Below are 22152 nucleotides of genomic sequence, written 5' to 3'. Positions count from 1 at the left end.
CAAACTGAGCTTTCTTTTAGTGGTATTTAATCAATGCAGGGTTTTTTATTTTTTTACTAAAAAAAACTTTTTTTTAACTTTGTTTCTGTCAGTAAATTTTGTAAGTAAGTAGTTTTTTTTTCCTTCACTGATGTGCGCTGATGAGGCAGCACTGATGGGCTGAACTGGTGGGCATTGATGAGGTGGCACTTATGTGCACTGATGAGGCGGCACTTATGGGCATGGCACAGATAGGCGGTATTTATGGGCATTGATAGGTGGCACAGATGGGCGATACTGATGGGCAGCACTGATTGGCGGCACTGATGGCCAGCACTAACTGGCATTGCTAATGGGCACTGATTGGTGGCACTTGTGGGCTGTGGTGGGCACTGATTGCTGGCAATGGTGGGCACTGTTTGGTGACACTGTTGGCAGTATATTGTAATCAGGGCACTGATTACACGTGTAGATGTCCCCCTGCGTGGAGATGCCACTGATCGGCTCTCTTCGCCACACACTCTGTCAGTGTGAAGCGAGGAGCGCAGATTACTGGCCTCTCCGTGTTTACATGTGACCAGCTGTAAATGTATACAGCGGATCACATGGTTAAAGAGCCGCGGACGCGGCTCTTTACAGAGATCGGGGTCGCACCATGTCCTAGCAACACGGCGCAGCCGCGATTGGGCGAGAGCTGCCGTTCTGGGACGCCGTCATATGACAGCGTCCCAGAATGAGAGCCGCACTGCATTATTGTACCACTCTCCAGCCTTCAGCAAACAAACCGCCTCCTGCTACAGCCAAATATTTCACATTTTGACTCATCAGTCCAGAGCACCTGCTGCCATTTTTCTGTACCCCAGTTCCTATGGTTTCATGCATAGTTGAGTCGCTTAGCCTGGTTTTCAAGTTTGATGTATGGCTTTTTGGACACAATTCTTCCATGAAGATCACTTCTGGCCACAATTCTCCGAACAGTAGATGGACGTACCTGAGTCCCACTGGTTTCTGATGGCACTGCTGAACATCTTCTGATGTGGAAGGAGAGTAAGCATGATGTGGCTTTCATCTGCTGCATTATGTTTCCTTGGCCAACCACTGCGTCTACAGTCCTCCCCGTTTCCCGTTTTATACACCTGACTCCAATCCTACAAAATCCCTGACTTTGTGCAAGTGTAAGAATTGATGCTGGTTTGAAGTCAAAGGGTAGTCGCACCAAATATTAATTTGGTTTAGATTTTCTTCTGTTCACTCACTTTGCAGTTTGTAAATTGATGAAAATAAACATTTTATATATTTTCAAAAGCATCCATACTTCACAGCATTATATATATATATATATATATATATATATATATATATATATATATATATATATATATAAAATAATATGGACTGATCTTGGTACAAATGCACAGGGCACTCTAGCTGCATGCTTGATGTGATGACAAGGCATGCTCTGAATACATGAGGTCTGTGGAGGGGAAATTACTATTAAAAAAAAAATCAGCTCTTCCTGTGTTGTGACCCCAGGTGCACATGGAGCCCTCAGATTGTGACTTCAGCAGCGGACCCAGCTACTGTGTACATTCTGCATATCTGACCTGGCTGGATGGTGCCGCGCAGATGAGGCCTGTTTATTTTTCAATGCAGCAGTAAAGAATATGTTGTACGTCTCTTCTGTGATGCGGTTATATAGGACCTTGGAATGCAACTTCACAGGTGGAAAACATTTTGTGGATGAACCAAGCAGAATTAATAAAAAAGGATGATCAGTGTAGAGCCAGTTCTCGATGATCTCATGGCTAAAGAAATTCTGACACCGGAACAATATGATATTGAGCAAAAGAACGAGACTGGCCAAGGCAAGATGAGGAAGCTTTACAAATATACTGTATGAGAGGCTGGGGTGCCCCGGAAAAGAATACATTTCAGGGTCTCCTTTAAAAAACACAATGCAGGATCTCAAAAGACAAGAAAAAAAAATATTTTCCATTTCATTGTTGTGTAAATCCATTATCCACGTGTATTCTTTCTGAAAAAAAAAAAAATCATCCTAAAGGAAGAAAAAATACAATAGTATAAGCAGTACAAATAATTAAACTGCATGAAAATTAAGCTGATGGTTATGCTCAAACAACACTGCTGCCCCTAACACCAATGGCTCATGATTAAAACAGGAAAGGTTTGAAAAAAAGATATATACATACACATAGAGAGAGAGAGACACAGATATATAGATAGATAGATATAGATATCTATATATATATATATATATCTATATATATATATAGATATATATATATATAGATATATATATATAGATATATATATATATATCGTATTTATCGGCGTATAACACGCACCCCAAGTTTAGGAGAGAATTTTAAGGAAAAAAACTTTTAGGAGGGAAGTTTAAGGAAAAAAAAACTTACATTTAAATGCCCATCAATGCAGCCTCATCAGTGTTCATCTGCAGCCTTGTTGGTGTCATTGCAGCCTTTTCAGTGTCAGTGCAGCTTTGCCCCAGTGCAGCCTTGTCAGTGCAGCTTTGCCCCAGTGCAGTCTTGTCAGTGCAGCTTTGCCCCAGTGCAGCCTTGTCAGTGCAGCTTTGCCCCAGTGCAGTCCTGTCAGTGCAGCTTTGCCCCAGTGGTCAGTGCAGCCTTGCCCCCAGTGTCCATGCTTGATCGCCGCCGACATACATAGTACAGATCACCGCCGACAGTAGTTTGTGTTTTAAATATGGCACCGCGGAGTTCGGAGGGACTCGGCGCCGGTGGAACTGAACGAACGCCGCCGAGATACACATAGTCGAGTGTATTCGGCTCTTTCCGGCGCCCGCTCACAGTCCCGCCCAGTCCCGCCCTATGATGGACATAACACAGGTCCAATGGCGGGACTGGGCGTGACTGTGAGCAGCGCCGGAAAGAGCCGAATACACTCGACTATGTGTATCTCGGCTCTGTGATTTCGGCGGCGCTCGTTCAGCGCCGCCAAGTCCCTCCGAACTCCGCGGCGCCATATTTAAAACTACTCGCTATGTGAATGTCCTTTAGAGATCTTTTGTATTCCAGATGGTTCCCAATTTCTTGAATCCGTCAGCAGCTATCACCAACTTTTTAGTTGTACTCCTTTTGGGTGCCCTATAAATTCAATCTTGTATTCCTCAATGAACAAGGAAGAAATTAAGATTTTTGTACTTTCCAAAACATTCTTTTTCTCGGAGTCCATTGAGGGGACACAATTTGCATCCCTCGGTTTGTTTTCTTTTTTTTTTTTTTTGCTTTTGCCCTTGGTATTGCTTTCTCACAAAATGAAGGCAATTCTGGGTCTGAGGACTGGACTGCATTTAATTTTTTTTTAGTGTTCCAACCTCCAGTAGGTGGAAGTATAACGCAATTGTCTCTGAAATTCTGTGTCCCTCAGTCGACCCAGTATGGATCAGTAATGTGCAAAAACTGAAAGCAGCGTCATATTTTATCTTCAGTAATTTAGAGTACGAAGAAAAGAACGGTTGCACACCACAGGAACGTTCCAACGATTTTATTCCAAAAAATAGCAATGAACAGCCAACAAAGACTGGTTTGAAGAATCACTGAGGTCGGTGTGAAACGCACGCGTCACCTCCTGGGTTCGGACACTCTGTCTTTGTTGGCTGTTTATTGCTATTGTTTGAAAAAAAATTGTTGGAACGTTCCTGTAGTGTGCAGCCGTTCTTTTCTTCCTATTGATCATTTGTGGCGGGCCGTGGCTTGCACCCAGCGCATTCAGACTGTAGTGACTGCTCGCCTGGAGCTGTGCCTTCGCTGTTTGAATCTTCAGTAATTTAGAGTAGACAGAATAAAGAAAGTTTATTGTTGATTGGTTGTTGTGTAGATCATCAGAATCCCAGTGTTGCTCTTTGGTTTGCAGTTATAGATTTTTTTTTGTAAGTAACCCAATTTGGTCTTTCATTGATAATAATATTTAATTATTATTATTTATTATTAATTATTGTTAATATATATATATATATATATATATATATATATATATATATATTCTGCATTCAAGAAATACTTGTTTTATTTCAGGGTACATTTGCTGGAATATTAATAGGACTGGCCCAATTAAACTGTTCTGAACTGAAGCTGAAAAGACTGTACTGCAGACATGGGTAAGGATATGAAACCATCATAAATGTATATTGTGATAATTCTGTCGGAATTAAAGTGGAACTCTGAAGTTGGGGAACAGGCAGGATTTTTAATGCAGAAGAGACCTGCTATGTCTCTTCTGCCAAAGTTTCTTACCTGCCTGTCCACCTGTGCGTGCGCAGCTCAGAGCACAATTTAGGTAATGCCGAGCTGACCGAACTCCCGCCCACTTCATCTCGGCCCAGGCAATTAAAATTGCCGGGATCAGTACCTGGAAGATGACAGCAGCTGGAAGGAAGCTCCAGGACAGAGCAGCACTGGAGTGAAAGTAATTATAGTTCTGCTTTAAGGGCTCTTTCACACACTGACATCCGTTTTGACGGACTCCGCTTGCTCAGTAGGGATCAATCCGTTGATCCCTGCTGAGCCAGCGGATGACAGGTCCGTCTCTGCTCACTGTGCAGGGATGGATCTGTCAGAGCCCCGCTCTCTTCTATGGGGGATTGGATAAAAACGGATCCGCTTGTCCGTTTTCATCTGATCCGATAAGCCAGACGGATGGAAAATAGGGTTTCCATCTGTCTGGATTTAGCGGATCGAAAGTCAGCGGACATGTCACCGCTGAGATCTGTTACTCCATAGAGGTACATGGAGCGTCCATTCAGGTCCGCCTGAAAAACTGACAGGCGGACCTGAACAGTCCGCATGTGCGAAAGAGCCCTGTCATCTTGTGAAACATGTTTATTATAATAGTGGTAATATTAGAGCAGTAGTTAAAACAGTTCTTTCAGAAACAGCCGCCCATCCAGTAAAAATTAACTTACTATAAAAGACTTTACTGTCAAGACCATACAGAAAAATGAGGGCACCGCTAAATCTCCTAAGATGCTCTATGTTCCTTTGGACTGTAACATCATTTCAGAAGATGCAGAGTGATGGAAGGATCATTCTCATGTTGTCTATGCCTGTCACTTTTCAGTTTCCAAACCTCCATTACAATGTTCGTGCCATGTAGGTGGACAGTGTGATAAGGTGACAGCCTGTCAGGTTACAAACAACAAAGGATTGACTTACCGCATGTGCCAACACACACAATGCCACTGTTAGATGTTGTGGACGTTGCCTGTTGTACAGTGTTTGGATTTGCCAAAACCAACTCAGTGGAAGCTCTTAGGTCGAATTTTCTCCACAGCGAATAAGCTGACACACAGAAATCCTTTTCAGCAGCCATCTTCTTTACTTTGTCATCTGGCATTTTGGCGTAAGTCACTTGCTTGCATAGAAGTAGATGACCCTATCAAAATGATCTCCTCAAATATGATGTTGGATAACCATATACAATTATTTTAAAAATGTGTGCTAAACTTTCACTTAATAACATCTGTCGTTGTCTCCTCATTTTATTACCTCTAAACATGGCATTTGACAGGAAAATGTTTCTTTTAAAGGTGCAGCATGCATCGTAATTTTCCCATAGTCCTCTGTGTGTAGAGAGAAAATGGTGCAGTCTGACTAGATTTTAATTTATTAAAGGCTCCACCTCCGCCAGTCACCTTACTTGCAGTCAGTGCCGCTTATGGGGGCGTGAGTCGCCCCCCCTCGGACAAGCATGCCCATACTCACCATACTGTCAGTTGCCCATATTTACAAGTGCCGGTGCCGCTACAGCAAGCCGGCCGCCGTGGGCTGCATATGTGCAGAAGGGTCAGGGGAGCTTTCTTTCATGGGGGGGGGGGGGGGGTGCCGCTGCTCCGCAAAGTCCCGCCCTAGGACTAGGCCAAAACACAACACTGATGCCATCTCTAGGTGAATGGACACTGGTAGACAAAGTTTTAGACAGGAAGTGATCCCCTATATAACCCCTCCCATACAGGAAGTACATCAGCTTTTTACTAGTGCCAGCAAGGTGGATGGGCACGTTTTGTTTGAGCTGTCTAGTACCACAGACAGTTCTTAAATGAATCAAGGGATTGACCAATTGGATCCATTTGACACAGGCTCTGTATGTTTAGATAAATGGTACCCAAGCCTCGCAAAGAAGACTCAAGGTCCTGCGAGGTTTTGCCTGTACTGTGACCTCCAGGAGCTGGACCCTGTAAAGTGGAACTCTAGACAGCACTAAGGCATTCCCGCAGGATGCTGTACAGGTCCAAGGGAGTGGACCATACACATGAAAAGGGTACCCAGTCCTTGAAGGTCCTCAAATGATAGGAACCCGCCGTGATGGGTGAAGATTGGGCTCTTAGTTTCTAAGCTGCCTTGCGCCTGGACGGGTAAGTGAAACCCCTTTTATTTACTTATTGTGGGGTGTCCCAGTGATTGTAACAATCAATCAAGCTAGCTAGAGGCTGGACACCTGTGCGCGGTGACCATACGGGGGAGTTTTGGGCTAACTGTGGGTGTTTGCAAAGTGTACCTTTTTTGCTTGTGTCTGGCTGTTTTTTTCCTTGTATGATGGCGTACTATGGTGCACCATTTCACCTCTTGGTTTGCCATGGCGCACGTGTATTCGCAAGAGAGCTCCTGTGCTCAGCAGTTTGTTGGCGGCCACGGCACACGCGGCTTCACCATAGGCGTTGTGTGCACTCAAAGCCATGCATGTGCCGTAGCCTAATCTGGGCGCACGAAGATTTGCGTCATATGCGAATACAGCTGTGCCCGTTCGTCGGGGCTGCGCGCGCATACGCAAAACATTCCGGTGCACAGCCAGCTTATTTAAGCTATTTATGCCAACCATGCGGTGCTTCCAGAAGGCAGCTGTGGGACACAGAGCAGGCTCTGAACCAGCCATTTGCAGCAGTTCATTTCTCCTTACCCCGGTCATGTGAGTCACCCGGTGTTGTTTGGCAGGCTAAAGTGCTTAGCATGATTGTTGCATAGGGGCTTGGTGAGCCCTCTTGAAGAATCTCCCTTCTGAGGTGTGTTAATACTACACCCAGGTACTCTTTTAAATGTCTTCAAAAAAGAGGAGCGGGACTAACACTACAGGGAAGGGCACACCTGTGTCATCAGTAGCTCTTGATGAACCTAGCCGTTTCCCTAGTGTTGTGTCCCCTGAAAGACCAGAGGCTTCTGGGCAATCTGAGCCGCTGCGCCCTATCTGGTATTGTGCCTACAGTCAATGCTGCTGCTTCACCCTTTATCATCAGGGATGAACTGTCCTCAGCCCTAGCCGGGTTAGAGCACAGGATTGATGGCATGATTGCCTTCATCCTGCAGGGTGGCAAGAAGCGTGACAGTTCCCCCTTCCCTGAGCCTCCTAGTTTGGAGCAGGAATGCGTTGGGGATGGAGAAGAACTAAAAGCTCAGGATTCTGTGGAGGGCCTGGCAGATGAGTCTGCTTCTGAGTAATGTGGACAAGAAGATATCCAGTTGGTGTCTGCCACCCAGTTGCAGAGGCTTTTGATCCAGACTCTTACCGAGATTGTTCGTTCTGCCTTTAAGTTGCCTCTTGCAGAGGTTACTGAGCCCCCCTGGTCCTCTTTGGGGTCCCAATAATTGCAGCAATTGGTATCTGCCAGTCCGTAAAGGACCAGATCAGACGGCCTGACAGGCCTAACCAGGAGGATGATCTTGCTGAAAATAAGACAGATATTCATCGAGCACTGTGTTTTGGTGTTGATGCCTTAAAGGATTCAATACTGCAGGTTTCTCGTTTGGCTCTCTTGTCTGTACATATGTGCAGACTTTTGTGGCTTAAGAACTGGTCAGCCGAGCTTCCTTGTAAGAAGTTATTGGCTGGTTTCCCCTTTCATGGGGAACGTTTGTTTTGGTGATGATTTGGACAAATATATCCAAAAGATTGCCGGAGGGAAGAGCTCTCTACTTTCTGTAAAGAGAAGCACCAGGCATCCCCTGCTTAAAACATCAAGGACTGCTTCCTCAGGTGTCTCGGCGCCAACAGGGGCATGCCGCAGGGCCAGGGCCAGAAAAACCCCTGGGTCCAAAGCTCTTCTAAACCCGGCACCAAGCCCTCCTTTTTAGGGGACACCCCCACTCTATCGGGTGGGGAGTAGGCTGCTACATTTTGCGGACATTTGGAGAACAGTGGTTCAGGACGAGTGGGTCACCTCGACTATATCCTGCGGTTACAAGCTAGAGTTACGGGGGTTCCCCCTCAGAGGTTTCTAAGATCCAGTGTTCCCTCGGATCCTCCAAAAAGAAACTTACTGTTTTAGGCACTACATAATTTAGTGCATCAAGGAGTGATTGTACAGGTTCCTGTATCCGAAAGGGGCATGGGGTTTTATTTGAACCTGTTTACGGTTCAAAAATCAGACTGAGACACAAGGCCCATTTTGGATCCAAGATCCCTGAATCGGTATCTACTAATCCAGTCCTTTTGGATGGAGTCTGTCCACTCAGTTGTAGCTTTGCTCCAGTTAGGATACTTTCTAGCCTCCATCGATGTTAATTACGCGTATTTACACGTACCTATCTTTCAGCCTCATCGGAGGTTCCTGCGATTTGCAGTAGAGGAACGGAATTTTTGGTTTGTCACTCTACCCTTCGGGCTTGCCACAGCCCCCCGGGTGTTCACAAAGGTCCTAGCACCAGTACTGGGTCTTTTAAGGGCCCAAGGGATCTTGGTGCTCGGGTATTTGGACGACCTCCTGCTCAGAGATCACTCACTACAGGCTCTAGAACAGAGCATAACCTGCACAGTGCGGTATTTGGAAAGCTTAGGCTGGGTCATAAATACTGAAAAGTCAGCCTTGAGACCAGCTCAAAGTCTGAAGTATTTAGGTCTGATCAGGTGCATCAGATAAGGGGCACCAGACAACCCTCCATTCGGCTCTGTATGAGTCTTTTAGGAAGGATGATGTCCTCCTTCGAGGCAGTGCCCTATGCCCAGTTCCATTCCAGGCCTATACAACAAGACATCTTGGCTTGGAACAGGAGAGGACAAGCCCTGGATTATCCAATGTTCTTATCTGCTCGGGCACGCTTAAGCCTAAACTGGTGGTTGCAGGATCAGAACCTGTGAAAGGGAAAATCCTTCCTCCCTTGGATAGTACTGACTACAGATGCCAGTCTCTCAAGCTGGGGAGTGACCCTAGAGGGGCTCACAACTCAGCGAAAATGGTCAAGGACGGAACAGATGCTGTCCATCAACGTCCTGGAGTTACAGGCAGTACGTCTGGCCCTATGGTCCTGGATGGGGGAGCTTAAGAACTGCCCTATCAGGGTTCAGTCCGACAATGCCACTGCAGTGGCCTATATAAACCAGCAAGGCGGTACCAGGAGTCGTTCAGCTCTGAAGGAGGTGAACCACATACTAGCCTGGGCAGAGGGACATGTGCCGATTCTATCGGAAGTCCATATCCCGAGTAGAGAACTGGAAGGCAGATTATCTCAGCAGATCTGCCTGGGGGGAATGGTCCCTACACCCAGGGGGGTGGTTCCAGGAAATTTGCCAGCATTGGGGATGGCCAGAGGTCGACCTATTGGCATCCAAGTTCAACAACAAGCTACAGCAGTTTGTGTCCCAAACAAGGGATCCTCTGGCAATCGGAGCAGATGCTCTTGTAGTTCCATGGAGCCAGTACTCCCTGTTTTTTGCTCACCCCCCCCCCCCCCCCCCCCCGAGATCCCTCTCCTTCCACATTTGTTGCGCATTATTCAGAGAGTGGGGGTTCCAGTCATTCTGGTGGCACCAGCCTGGCCCAGAAGGCTGTCTCAAGGTCCTATATTTCACCCCAATTTACAGTCTCTAAATTTGACGGCATGGCTATTGAAGCCAGAGTGTTGAAGGACCGTGGCATCTTGGGACCAGTGGTGTCTACCCTAGTAAATGCTAGAAAAGCTGTCACTAGGAAGATCTATCATAAAGTCTGGAAGACTTATATTGCTTGGTGTGAAGCCAGAAAATGGCATCCTCGGAAATACGTGATTGGGAGAATTCTCTCTTTTCTACAGTCAGAGGTCAGATTTTGGCCCTGTCAGTATTCTTCCAAAGGCCTTTAGCCTCCCATTCGCTGGTCCGAATCTTTATGCAGGGGGCAACTCATTTGCTTCCCCCATTAGGTCACCTATGTGTCCGTGGGACTTGAACTTGGTGCTGTCTGTGTTACAGAAACAACCAATTGAGGCTATCAAGGAAATTCCAATAGACTTGCTGTCACGCAAAGTAGTCTTCCTGATGGCCATCACCTCGGCTAGAAGGGTGTCAGAGTTCGCGGCCCTTTCGTGCAGGGAACTATACTTGATCCTTCACCACGGCAGGGTCGTGTTAAGACCTATTCCATCCTTTTTGCCAAAAGTGGTGTCAGCCTTTCATTTAAATCAAGACATTATTTTGCTTTCTTTTTTCCTCTCGGCCTCGTTCGGCGGAAGAGAGATGACTGCATTCCTTGGACGTTGTCCCGGCAGTCAAGGTTTATTTGTCTAGATCTGCGGAGATCCGAGGATCAGACTCCTTTTTTGTTTTACCAAAAGGACCCAAGAAGGGGCAGGCAGCTTCCAAAGCTTCCATTGCCAATTGGTCATTCAGGCCTATGGTCTGAAACATAAAGCTCCTCCCTTTAGGGTGAGAGCTCATTCTACCAGGGGTGTAGGAACCTTCTGGGCTTTTCGCCATCAGATATCTGGAGCTCTGATTTGTAAGGCTGCTACCTGGTCTTCAGTGCATACGTTCACAAAATTTTATCAAGTGGATGTTCGAGCAGCCAAGGATTCGGCTTTCAAACGCAGTGTACTGTGGGCTGCCGTATAAGGTCTGATGGCTATTTTTTGGCAGGGTGTCTCCCTCCCCTCAAGGCTATTGCTCTGGGACGTTGGTAGGTAATAAATAACTCTGTGTCCCATGATGTATGAAAAAGAAAATAGGATTTTTTCATCATACTTACCTGTAAAATCCTTTTCTTTGAGTACATCATGGGACACAGAGATCTCTCCCCTCTTTTTTTAGGATTCAGTGCTTGCTACAAAACTGATGTACTTCCTTTATACGCCTTCCTAGAGATGGCGTATAACCCAGTAGGTAATGAATATTAACCTAACTCTGTGTCCCATGATGTACTCAAATAAAAGGATTTTACAGGCAAGTATGATGAAAAAATCCTATTTTTTACTCCCTGAATTGCAATTCAATTCATTACATTTGTATCATGTGGTTTTTTTTTTTCAGAATTTTTGTTTGATATTCTGTCTCTATCATTTTAAAATACACCTATGATAAAAATTATAGACCCTTAATTTCTTTGTAAGTGAAATGAAATCTGAAGGGGGTCAAAAAATAATTTTCCTCACTGTATATCGGGTGTAAGCATGGTCACTTGCTTGAAGTTTAAAGTGGTTGTAAACTCTCCCCCAGAACTTTGTCCCATGTAAATCCGCATAAAAAACCCTTATGAACACTGCTTGTAGATATCTCCTTACTTGCTTAGTATTGTTGTAATCCTTTTTGTTCTTTAGAATGACGTCACTGAGCATGCCCATATCTCCCCTGATTTATGGCACACTCTGTGTGCTTATCTGTCTATTATCAGGACTTCCTACGGCACAACACTGAAATCCCACAAGACTGCATAATCACTCAGAGCTTCCTACTACACCCCATGTGACATCACATGGAGTGTAAACTTGGACAGCATTATTGCAGTCTTATCAGCTGAAGCTGATGAGACTGACATAGGCAAACACTAGATAATCGGCACAAGTAAATACAAGTAAAATCAGCTATGAGCAAGGAAGCAGGGTTGCCATAGAAATGTTGAATTGAGAAGGAGGCTTGGTTAACAGTACAGGAAGTGCTCAATGTAAGGGCGGAAATGCACTCTACTGTGGACTTAGAAAACAATACTTAAGATGGCGCTGCCTTACCCCTGGAAACAAGTTTTTCAAACTTTCTTTAAACAGTAAGTAATATGCGATTTGGGCTGGATTACAGTGGCTATAGTTTGATAATTACTCATTATAATGGACTAAATGATAAGAAGCATCAGAGTGGGAGACTTCTTCTTTAATAACAATGCTAGGGAGTAATTCTTATTTTGTGAATTCACCTAGATGACATGGTTTACAATGCTTTTAGTTTTGGAGTGATCGGGGAAACATGCAGGAAATGTTTTGCTTCCTGTCGTTTTCAAGCCTGCAGTTAGCTCGGGGTCATACACTCTGTAATCACTTTTGGAACCTGGCCCAAGCAAAGCTGCATCATTTAAAAAGGAATCGCTTGGGATTTCCTGACACAGGTCAGGAATACCCATTATAACATCTAGAACGTGTGGGGTTTTTTTGTTTGTTTTTTTGCAACTTTTTTTTTTTTTTTTTTTACAGACTTCTTGGAGCAGAAAAAGTTTTCTCCTATGCTCTCAATGAGTGGCTGACTGACATCCGAAAGAACCAGCTACCAGGAATTCTGGGAGGAGTAGGACCTATGCATTCAGTTGTACAGCTATGTAAGTAACACGTCCCTGGGGTAAATGCTAGTTCCGTGGTGTGATATATGGTATACAAAAAAATGGCCTGTATCGTTCCAGTTTTTATATTTAAGATAAATAGTGCAACTTGTATTTTTACTTTACTATTGCTGTTAGCACCTATCATTTGTATTAATATTTTAAGCTAACTACGGTGTATTTAAGGACTTGAGAAAAAGCACTAAAGAATGTTCACATGCAGAAAAAAAAAACAAATGGAAGCCGCTTTAATGGGAACCTCCAGCACTAAATATTCTGACTTTGGAACCCTGCCAATTAACATTTTGGAATCTGACTTGGCAGCTCCCAAATTCTCAGGACCAGCTGGTTGTCTTTGCTGAGAAGTAAACAGACTAAGACCCCATTCACACAGGGACGACTTGTCAGGCGACCTAGTCGCCTGACAAGTCGCCTCCCGTTCTGTACTATGGAGCCGTTCTAAGGGGAGCGACGCAAGTCGCTCCGACTTAGAAAAAGGTTCCTGTACGACTTCGGGGGCGACTTGGGGCGACTTGCATAGACTTCTATGCAGAAGTCGTTTTGCAAGTCGCCCGGCCATTCGTTTGCAGGTCGCCTCGCTGAGGCGACCGGCAAGTCGTGTTGCCCCTGTGTGAATGGGGTCTGACACCAGGTGCCTTGGAGCTGGGAGTAAATTCCAATCATATGATAGTGACTGGGGGCAGATCTACCTTTATGTTCCCACCGAAAGGGCCTTCCACTGTCTGTACTGAAAATGAAATACCTCTTTAAAGGGTAAAACCTTTGGAGTATGTTACCTGTTCCACCCGTTTTTAAGGTAGAACATGGAACATGTTACAGCATCTGCAGCACCCCACCCCCCACTCCCATCCCCCCCCCCATTCCCCCCCCCCCCCCCCGTCACAATTCGAAAATAGACCGGCCGTGTGTGGCTCTGCTACATTGAAAAGACCTGATGACCACATACCGTTCCAGGAGGAGAGGCTATTTATTGGTTAATCACTACTTGTAACAAAGCGGTTAATAAGTTTTGGTGAGTGCAGAGGAGGAGCACTTACCATTTTGTGTCACTTCACATGATCACTTATTTGGACTATTTACAGTGTTATGCCCTTTGTTTCACGTTGATTTGTTTGCACATTTACCACTTAAGGACCAGGCCTCTTTTTTTTGATATGTTGTTTAGAAGTTAAAAACAGTTCTAATTACTTAGAACCGCCAAACATTATACATTTTTTTCTAACACCCTAGAGAATAAAATGGTGGTCGTTGCAATATTTTCTGTCACACCGTATTTGCGCAGCGGTCTTACAAGCGTACTTTTTTTGGAAAAAAAAAACACTTTTTTGAATTAAAAATAAGACAACAGTAAAGTTAGCCCAATTTTTTTTACATTGTGAAAGATAACATTACGCCGAGTAAATTGATACCCAACATGTCACGCTTCAAAATTGCGCCCGCTTGTGGAATGGCGGTAAACTTTTACCCTTAAAAGTCTCCATAGGAGATGTTTAAAAAAATTCTACAGGTTGCATGTTTTGAGTTAGAGGAGGTCTAGGGCTAGAATTATTGCTCTCGTTCTACCGATCGTGGCGATACCTCACATGTGTATTTTACCTTTTATTTTTACACTGTTTTAAAATAAAAATTATGTCACTTTAATTCCTATTACAAGGAATGTAAACATCCCTTGTAATAGAAAAAAAGCATGACAGGACCTCTTAAATATGACATCTGGGGTCAAAAAGACCTCAGATCTCATATTTACACTAAAATGCAATACAATAAAAAAAATTGTCATTTAAAAAAATGGCCCTTTAAGAGCTATGGGCGGAAGTGACGTTTTGACGTCGCTTCCGCCCTGCAGTGTCATGGAGACGGGTGGGGGCCATCTTCCCTTCACTCGTCTCCATGCACAGCCAGTGAGAGGACCAGACCGGATCGCTGATGGCTTGTTGTTCTCAATGAACTACGAAGGCACTAGTAAGCGCTCTCGTACTCCATTGATCTTCCTGCTCTCAGGTAACTGCCTGTACGGGGTGTAGGCAGAAAGCTATCCTGAGAGTATGCAGGAGCCTTAAATTGCACCCGTGATCTGCTGATTGCGGGTGCAATGCTCTGCAGGCTCCTTAGAAAAACAATTGTAAATGCACATTTTTTTAAAAATTTTTTTTAACCTGCAAAAAAAATGTGCATTTATTTTTTTTTTTTTCAAAAGGTGAACTTTTCCTTTAATGGTAATGGCAACATTCATTAATATGCTGTTTGTGTGTCAAGAGTTTCAGTAACTGAATAAGTTTGTATAGATTTTATTCTGTATTACTGATACAGTTACAATGATTCAATAATGTGTATTACTTGTCAGATATACAAGCATAACAGTGATTGTCCATGCTGGTAATAATTTTTCCATGTACAATGTGTCATGCTGACAGTAAAGTGGGTGTCATAATATGACATGTAATAACAACAAATCTGGCATTGCTTGCTCTTTTTTTCAGTCCATGGGGTACGTGATCTTTTCTGGTTACCTATTGAACAATACAGGAAGGATGGACGCATTATCCGTGGTTTACAGAGGGGGGCAGCATCTTTTGGTACCTCTACTGCTTCGGCAGCCCTAGAACTCAGCAACCGGCTAGTGCAAGCTATTCAGGTAGTGTGAAAAGAACCAGGGTAATAAATCCCAATTTTGAACTTTGAAATGTTGGCATTTCATTAATTGTATATACTGTTTGTAATTTCAGGCTACAGCAGAGACAGTTTACGATATTTTGTCTCCGACACCCCCCATATCACGCTACTACCTTGATTCTAGGCAGTCTCGCAGACTGAGAAGAGGGCAGCAGCCGGCAGATCTCAGGGAAGGTGTAGCAAAGGCCTATGATACTGTACGGGAGGTGAGTTCTAAACACAAAGGGCATACAGGTGTTTTAGAAACTTACAGGGCAGTGATGATATTTGTTCTTTACTAGAAGATTATATGTATTGTATGTTTCGGATGTGGCTTGAGCCAAATTTCCTTTTCCGATATTTGTTCTTTCTCTTTCATCTTAGGGTGTCATTGACACAGCACAGACTATACGTGAGGTAGCATCTCGTGGCCATGAACAAAAGGGTCTGACTGGTGCTGTAGGCGGTGTCCTTCGACAGATCCCACCCACTGTGGTGAAGCCATTTATAGTGGCCACTGAAGCTACATCAAATCTCCTAGGGGGCATGCGAAACCAGATCCGGCCTGATGCTCACAAAGAGGATTCTTTCAAGTGGAGAGCAGATGAAGGGCAGGATTGAAGACTTTAAAATCTAGCTTCTCCAAGCCTTCCGCTCTTGCCCTATAAAGTGCCAAAGGAAAGCTGCAATATGTGACATTGCCTGGAATATGCTGGGTCTGTGAATCAAACTGTATGCCACTGCATGAACATACAGTATAACAGCTTGGACAGTTAAAGTCCCTACCTAAATACTTGATTCTAAACCATATGCCTTTTTGTGTTCGTTTTTTTTTTTTTTTTTTAACTTGTTCACCCGTTGTAATCTTCCTAACATTTTAAGATAAGCGCAGCTTTTCTGTTGATCTTCTAAACATGCAGTGACTTCAGTAGATAATGAGCACTTTCCGTTCGCAGTTGTGGCCTTGATGCGCTGACCCCTGATCTTACAAGAGAATCTAATTTTATCCTTTTTAATATTGAAGAAACAGCACAACATGGGACTGTTTGCCCCAAGGAAGGACTCTGAGCACACGTCTTATAGGCCTTGATCCATCACAGAATGTGGCTTTTATAATCCTATCTCTTCCCTTTAATGCTTTCTTCTGATTGAGGCCATATAAGTATAAATAATATATATATGTATAAATAAACAATGTAAAGAATTCCCAGTGACATGCAAACAAGGCTGCTGAAACCTCTGCCTAGGTGTGTATTTGTATGAAGACATGGGTCATTGGATACAGTTTCATGTTACAGAGAGTGAAATGTTCAAACTGTGTGAAAGAAAAGCTGCTATTCTCACATTGTGTTCATGATACATCATTGTTCATATATATATATAAAAAAACAGTCCTTTCATGTGCACAGTGATATTTAAAGTCTTTACAAGTTTTCATAGGATTGCATAAGAGTGTTGTCTTGCTTTATGATGGGATGAAAGTGAACGCTATAGTAGAATCTGTCTGCCCCTCACACTGCTTGATATGGGTCTCTATGTCAGCATAATGCATCTGTCATCAGAGGAGATACAGGTGCTCATCCCACTACAACAGACGGCTGGAGACCCTGGCAGTCCTTTCCTGTTGTGGAATAACATGAAGAGCAGCAGCTCGGTGGTTGTTGTGCTTTATTTTCCAGTAGTTATTCATAGAAGATCAACTCATTTTTCCTGTTATCACTGTGAGTTGTTCACCTGCTCATGTTTTGCCTCCAGTAGGAATGTAGCATTTAGAGAAAGATGTGTCCTACACATGAACCAAGTCCTTTCATCAGTGAGCAGTGATGGTGTCCCTCATTTTTGTTTAGTATTATGGTACGTGTCCCCTGATAAATCATAGGGTTCTGTTTCCAGGCTGTATGGGTGTCATGAGTGCATTATTTTCCCCATTTGTAGTTTTCACCTCTACCTCTCCTTTCAGCAGCATCTTTTCATTCTCTCCTATGGTCTGCTCTCCCTCCTGTGCAGAGCCATCTACAGCCTCTTCCCTGTTCTCTTTAACCATTTGTATGGTGTCTTGAAGAGTGTCAATGAGGTTCTGCAGCCCCAGTAGGTAGCCATCTTCATGTGTGCCAGGCTCCCATGCCACATCATGGCGCAGGCTAATATGTGCTGGAGTAACAGTTGTTTTGCCAAAATCAATCATCCAAATGTTGGCGGTGCCACGACGGTCATGAACAAAGAGAAGGGAGCTGCCTATCACCTGAAACAATAAAGGACAGTCATAAAAGTGAAAACCAGAAGTTTGAATCCGGAATTCAAGCAAAAAAGAAAAAAAAATACACAGCACTATAGCACGGTTACCGTACCTCAAAAGTTCTGCTTAGGTGTCAGCCCACAGTGAAGTGGTAAATATAAATAAACATAGGGAACTAATAACATGGCAATCAATTACTTGCATTTTATTATGTTTTAAGAGAGCATTTGCATCTGAATAATAAAGTGTATATAATAACAAGATGTAACATTCATCAAAAACTACACACATAAAAAAGTGACAGCTAGAAGTTCAAATGTCCCATACTATTATCCACTGTATTTGGATCAGTATCAGAGGGCACAATTGTTAGGTCTTGTTGATCCTTTTTCTCAGGAGGGCCCTAAGTGGTTGGTGAGCGCCTCTACATTTGTGCAGCATATTGTATGTTAAAGTGGTTCTAAAGGCTCAAGGTTTTTTTTAGAATGCATAAAGGTTAAAAACCATTTGTGTGCAGCAGCTCTATCAGAACAAGTGAGATTTGCATAGAATAACTACCAATAGTTCTGGATATAGATAACCTCTGCATATGCATTGCTTATTGATTCAACACCAATTACAAAAAAGTTGGGACGCTGTGTAAAGTCTACATAAACACTGAATGCCATGATATGCAAGTCTCATACACCCATATCTTATTTTCAATACAAAGTGTATTAAATGTTTTAAACGTGCCATTTTAAGAAAAAAAATAAGGTAATTTTGAAATTGATGGCAGCAACACGTCTCAAGAGCTGAAACAGGGCAACAAAAAGCTGGCAAGGTACAATACCAAAAATGTTGGGACAGGGCCATGTTTACCACAGGCTAGCATCCCCTTTTCTTTTAACAACACTCTGTAAATGTCTGAGAACTAAGGAGACCATTTGCGCCATTCTTGCCTGAGCATACATTGGGAAAAATTAATTTTTTGATCCCGTGCAGATTTTGTAAGTTTGCCCTCTTACAAAGACATAAAGGGTCTATAAATTTTTTTATCATAGGTGTATTTAAAAGGATAGTGACAGAATATCAACCAAAAATCCAGAAAAAAAACATGATACAAATGTTATAAATTGAGTTTGCAGTTCAGTGAGTAAAATAAGTATTTGATCCCCTACCAAGCAACAATAATTTTGGCCCCCACAGACTGGCTACAGTATGTGCTCATGTGGTATACAGATTAGTCCTGTCAATTTAAGAAGGTGCTCCTAATGACAACTTGTTATGTGTATAAAAGACACCTGTCCACAGAATCTTTCTTCCATCCAAACCTCACCATCATGGGCAAAACTAAAGAGCTGTCAAAGGACGTCTGAGGCAAGATTGTAGACCTGCACAAGGCTGGAATGGCTACAAGACCATCAGCAATAAGCTTGGTGAGAAGGAGACAACTGTTGGGCTCAATTATTCGCAAATGGAAGAAATACAAAATAACCATCAATTGCCCTCGGTCTGGAGCTCGATGCCAGATTTCACCTCATGGGATAAGAATGAACTTGAGAAAAGTGAGGGAATAGCCTAGAACTACACGGGAGGAGCTTGTGAATAATTTCAAGGCAGTTGGGACCACAGTCCCCAAACAAACCATTGATAACACAATACGCCGCCATGGATTGAAATCCTGCAGTACCTGCAAGGTCCCTGTCCTCAAGAAGGCACATATATAGGGCCGTCTGAAGTTTGCCAATAAACATCTAAATAATTCAGAGAAGGATTGGGAGAAAGTGCTGTGGTCAGACGAGACCAAAATTGAGCTCGTTGGCATTCACTCAACTCGCTGTGTTTGGAGGAAGAAAAATGCTGACTATGATCCCATGAACTCCATCCCTACAGTCGAGCACAAAGGTGGAAACATTCTGCTTTGGAGCGGTTTCTCTGCTAAAGGTACAGGCCGACTTTTCGGCATTGAGGGGCCATGTATTGTAATATCTTGGATGTGAAGCTTTTTCCCTCAGCCAGAACACTGAAGATGGGTTGTAGATTGGATCTTCCAACCTGACAATGACCCAAAACATACCGCCAAGGCAACAAAGGAGGGGCTCAAGAAGAAGCACATTAACCACTGGGCACTTAAACCCCCTTAATAACCAGACAAATTTTCAGCTTTCGGTGCTCTCACATTTTGAATGACAATTACTCAGTCATGCAACACTGTACCCATATGAAATTTTTGTCCTTTTTTTTCACACAAATAGAGCTTTCTTTTGGTGGTATTTAATCACCGCTGGGTTCATTTTTTGTGCTATAAAAGAAAAAACCAAAAATTCTGTAAAAAAATGCATTTTTCTTCGTTTCTGTTATAAAATTTAGCAAATTTGTAATTTTTCTTCAAATATTTTGGGCAAAATTTATACCAGTACATATCTTTGGTAAAAATAACCCAAATCGGTGTATATTATTTGGTCTGTGGGATAGTTATAGAGTCCAAAAGCTATGGTGCCAATATCTGAAAATTGATCACACCTGAAGTACTGACGGCCTATCTAATTTCTTGAGACCCTAGTGCCCCGTACACACGGTCGGATTTTCCGATGGAAAATGTCCGATCGGAGCGTGTTGTCGGAAATTCCGACCATGTGTGGGCTCCATCGGACATTTTCCATCGGATTTTCCAACACACAAAGTTGGAGAGCAGGAGATAAAATTTTCCGACAACAAAATCCGTTGTCGGAAATTCCGATCGTGTGTACACAAATCCGACAGACGAAGTGCCACGCATGCTCAGAATAAATAAAGAGATGAAAGCTATTGGCCACTGCCCCGTTTATAGTCCCGACGTACGTGTTTTACGTCACCGCGTTTAGAACGATCGGATTTTCCGACAACTTTGTGTGACCGTGTGTATGCAAGACAAGTTTGAGCCAACATCCGTCGGAAAAAATCCTAGGATTTTGTTGTCGGAATGTCCGAACTAAGTCCGACCGTGTGTACGCCCTATAACATGCCAGAAAAGTACAAATACCCCCCCCAAATGACCCCTTTTTGGAAAGAAGACATTCCAAGGTATTTAGAAAGATGCATGATGAGTTTTTTGAAGTTGTCATTTTTTCCCACAATTCTTTGCAAAATCAAGATTTTTTTTTTTTTCACAAAATTGTCATATTAGCAGGTTATTTCTCACACACAGCATATGCATAGCACAAATTACACCCCAAAACACATTCTGCTATTACTCCCAAGTATGGCAATACCACGTGTGAGACTTTTACACAGCGTGGCCACATACAGAGGCCCAACATGCACGGAGCACCTTCAGGCATTGAGCACCCAGGCCAATTCTGACATTACTCTCCTACATGTAAAAATCATCATTTATCATGTAAGGCTGGGTATGGCTGGGTATCACCGAGTATTGCAGAGTATGGCAGAGTATTGCGGGCCATTTCAGAGTAGTGCAGGGTATTGCTGAGCATGGAGGGATGGATGGCTGGATATGACTGCATTTGTCACAGAGCAGCGCTGTGGGCACTACAGATCCAGCCCGTCATGTGACGGAATGATCACATGGTAAGCGGCCATTTTCCGTGATGGGCCGGGTCCTCTGGACCCGGCGGTCACAGATGTTCTTGGGTGCGCGCCCCAGGGGGCGCGCAAGAGCAGGATTCTGGGAGGACGTCATAGTACGCCCTCCCAGAGTTATCCAACCGCCCTGTAGCCGTCATTTGGCTATGGGCCGGTTGTAACTGGAATGGGTGGAGCTTTGGCGGGTCTTTTCTGAAAATTTAGATTTCGGGGGTTTTCATGAATAAAAGAGCGACGATGTCATGATGGCACGTTGTAGACTGTACAGAGTGGCATTACGCAAAAAGGAACAACAGAGGCATTTAGAGAAAGAGGAAGCAGCGTTGTCTCCTGATTACAGGAAATGAACATAAGGGCTTTCAGCTGCAGGGGGGAAGGGTAACTATTTGAATATCCTTACTGTTATTTGAAAAACAACCAGTGAGATATTTAACAGCTTACAGATTTACTTTTTACATATTGATTTTATTTTGACCACAGTTCTTATTTAACCACTTCCCGCCCGGCCTATAGCAGAAAGCCGGCCGGGAAGTGGTTCAGTTATCCTGACTGGGCGTCATATGAAGTCCAGCAGGATAACAAGCCAGCGGGGGCGCGCAGCGATCGGTGGTGTCAGTCTGACACATCGCATCTCCGATCTAGGCAAAAAGCCTCTGGTGTAGGCTCTTTAGCACGTGATCAGCTGTGTCCAATTACAGCTGATCACAGTGTAAATAGGAAGAGCCGTTTATCGGCTTTTCCTCCACTCGCACTGACAGATGCGAGTAGAGGAGAGCCGATCAGCTGCTGTCCTGACAGCGGGAGGGTCTGCGCTGATTATCAGTGCAGCCCACCCAGGACCACCAGGGATGACAATCCATGCCCAATAGGGATGGCACTCAGTGCCCATCAGTGATGCCTGCCAGTGCCTCCTGATCAGTGAGTGCATATAAGTGCCTCATTATCGGTGCCAATCAGTACTGCCTCCTCAGTGCCCGTCAGTGCAGCCTCATCGGTGAAGGAGAAAAACTTACATATTTGCAAAGTTTTGTTACCGAAACAAAAAAAAATACTTTTTTTTTTTTTTTTTCAACATTTTCAGTCTTTTTTATTTGTAGCGCAAAAGATAACCCCAGTGGTCATCAAATTTGTGGGGAAAAAAATGATAAAAATTTTGTTTGGG

General features: G+C 43.7%; 2 protein-coding genes across 2 annotated transcripts in view; one reads left to right on the top strand and one right to left on the bottom strand.

Moving 5' to 3' along the window:
• The window catches only part of ATG2A (autophagy related 2A), a 214730-nt gene extending 197043 nt beyond the window's left edge, over nt 1-17687 (top strand). The window contains exons 39-43 of the mRNA XM_073604869.1: nt 4053-4135; nt 12396-12517; nt 15019-15173; nt 15265-15417; nt 15575-17687. Of these exons, the coding sequence (XP_073460970.1) occupies nt 4053-4135; nt 12396-12517; nt 15019-15173; nt 15265-15417; nt 15575-15811 (750 nt within the window). The 3' untranslated portion in view covers nt 15812-17687. The remainder of the gene's footprint in view (nt 1-4052; nt 4136-12395; nt 12518-15018; nt 15174-15264; nt 15418-15574) is intronic.
• The window catches only part of LOC141112242 (inositol-trisphosphate 3-kinase B-like), a 132625-nt gene continuing 125283 nt past the window's right edge, over nt 14811-22152 (bottom strand). Inside the window, exon 8 of the mRNA XM_073604870.1 lies at nt 14811-17432. Coding sequence (XP_073460971.1) covers nt 17064-17432 — 369 coding nt within the window. The 3' untranslated portion in view covers nt 14811-17063. The remainder of the gene's footprint in view (nt 17433-22152) is intronic.

The sequence above is a fragment of the Aquarana catesbeiana genome, linkage group LG11, assembly GCF_042186555.1.
Source record: "Aquarana catesbeiana isolate 2022-GZ linkage group LG11, ASM4218655v1, whole genome shotgun sequence".
Lineage (NCBI taxonomy): Eukaryota > Metazoa > Chordata > Amphibia > Anura > Ranidae > Aquarana > Aquarana catesbeiana.
This window is presented reverse-complemented; position numbering and strand designations above follow the sequence as displayed.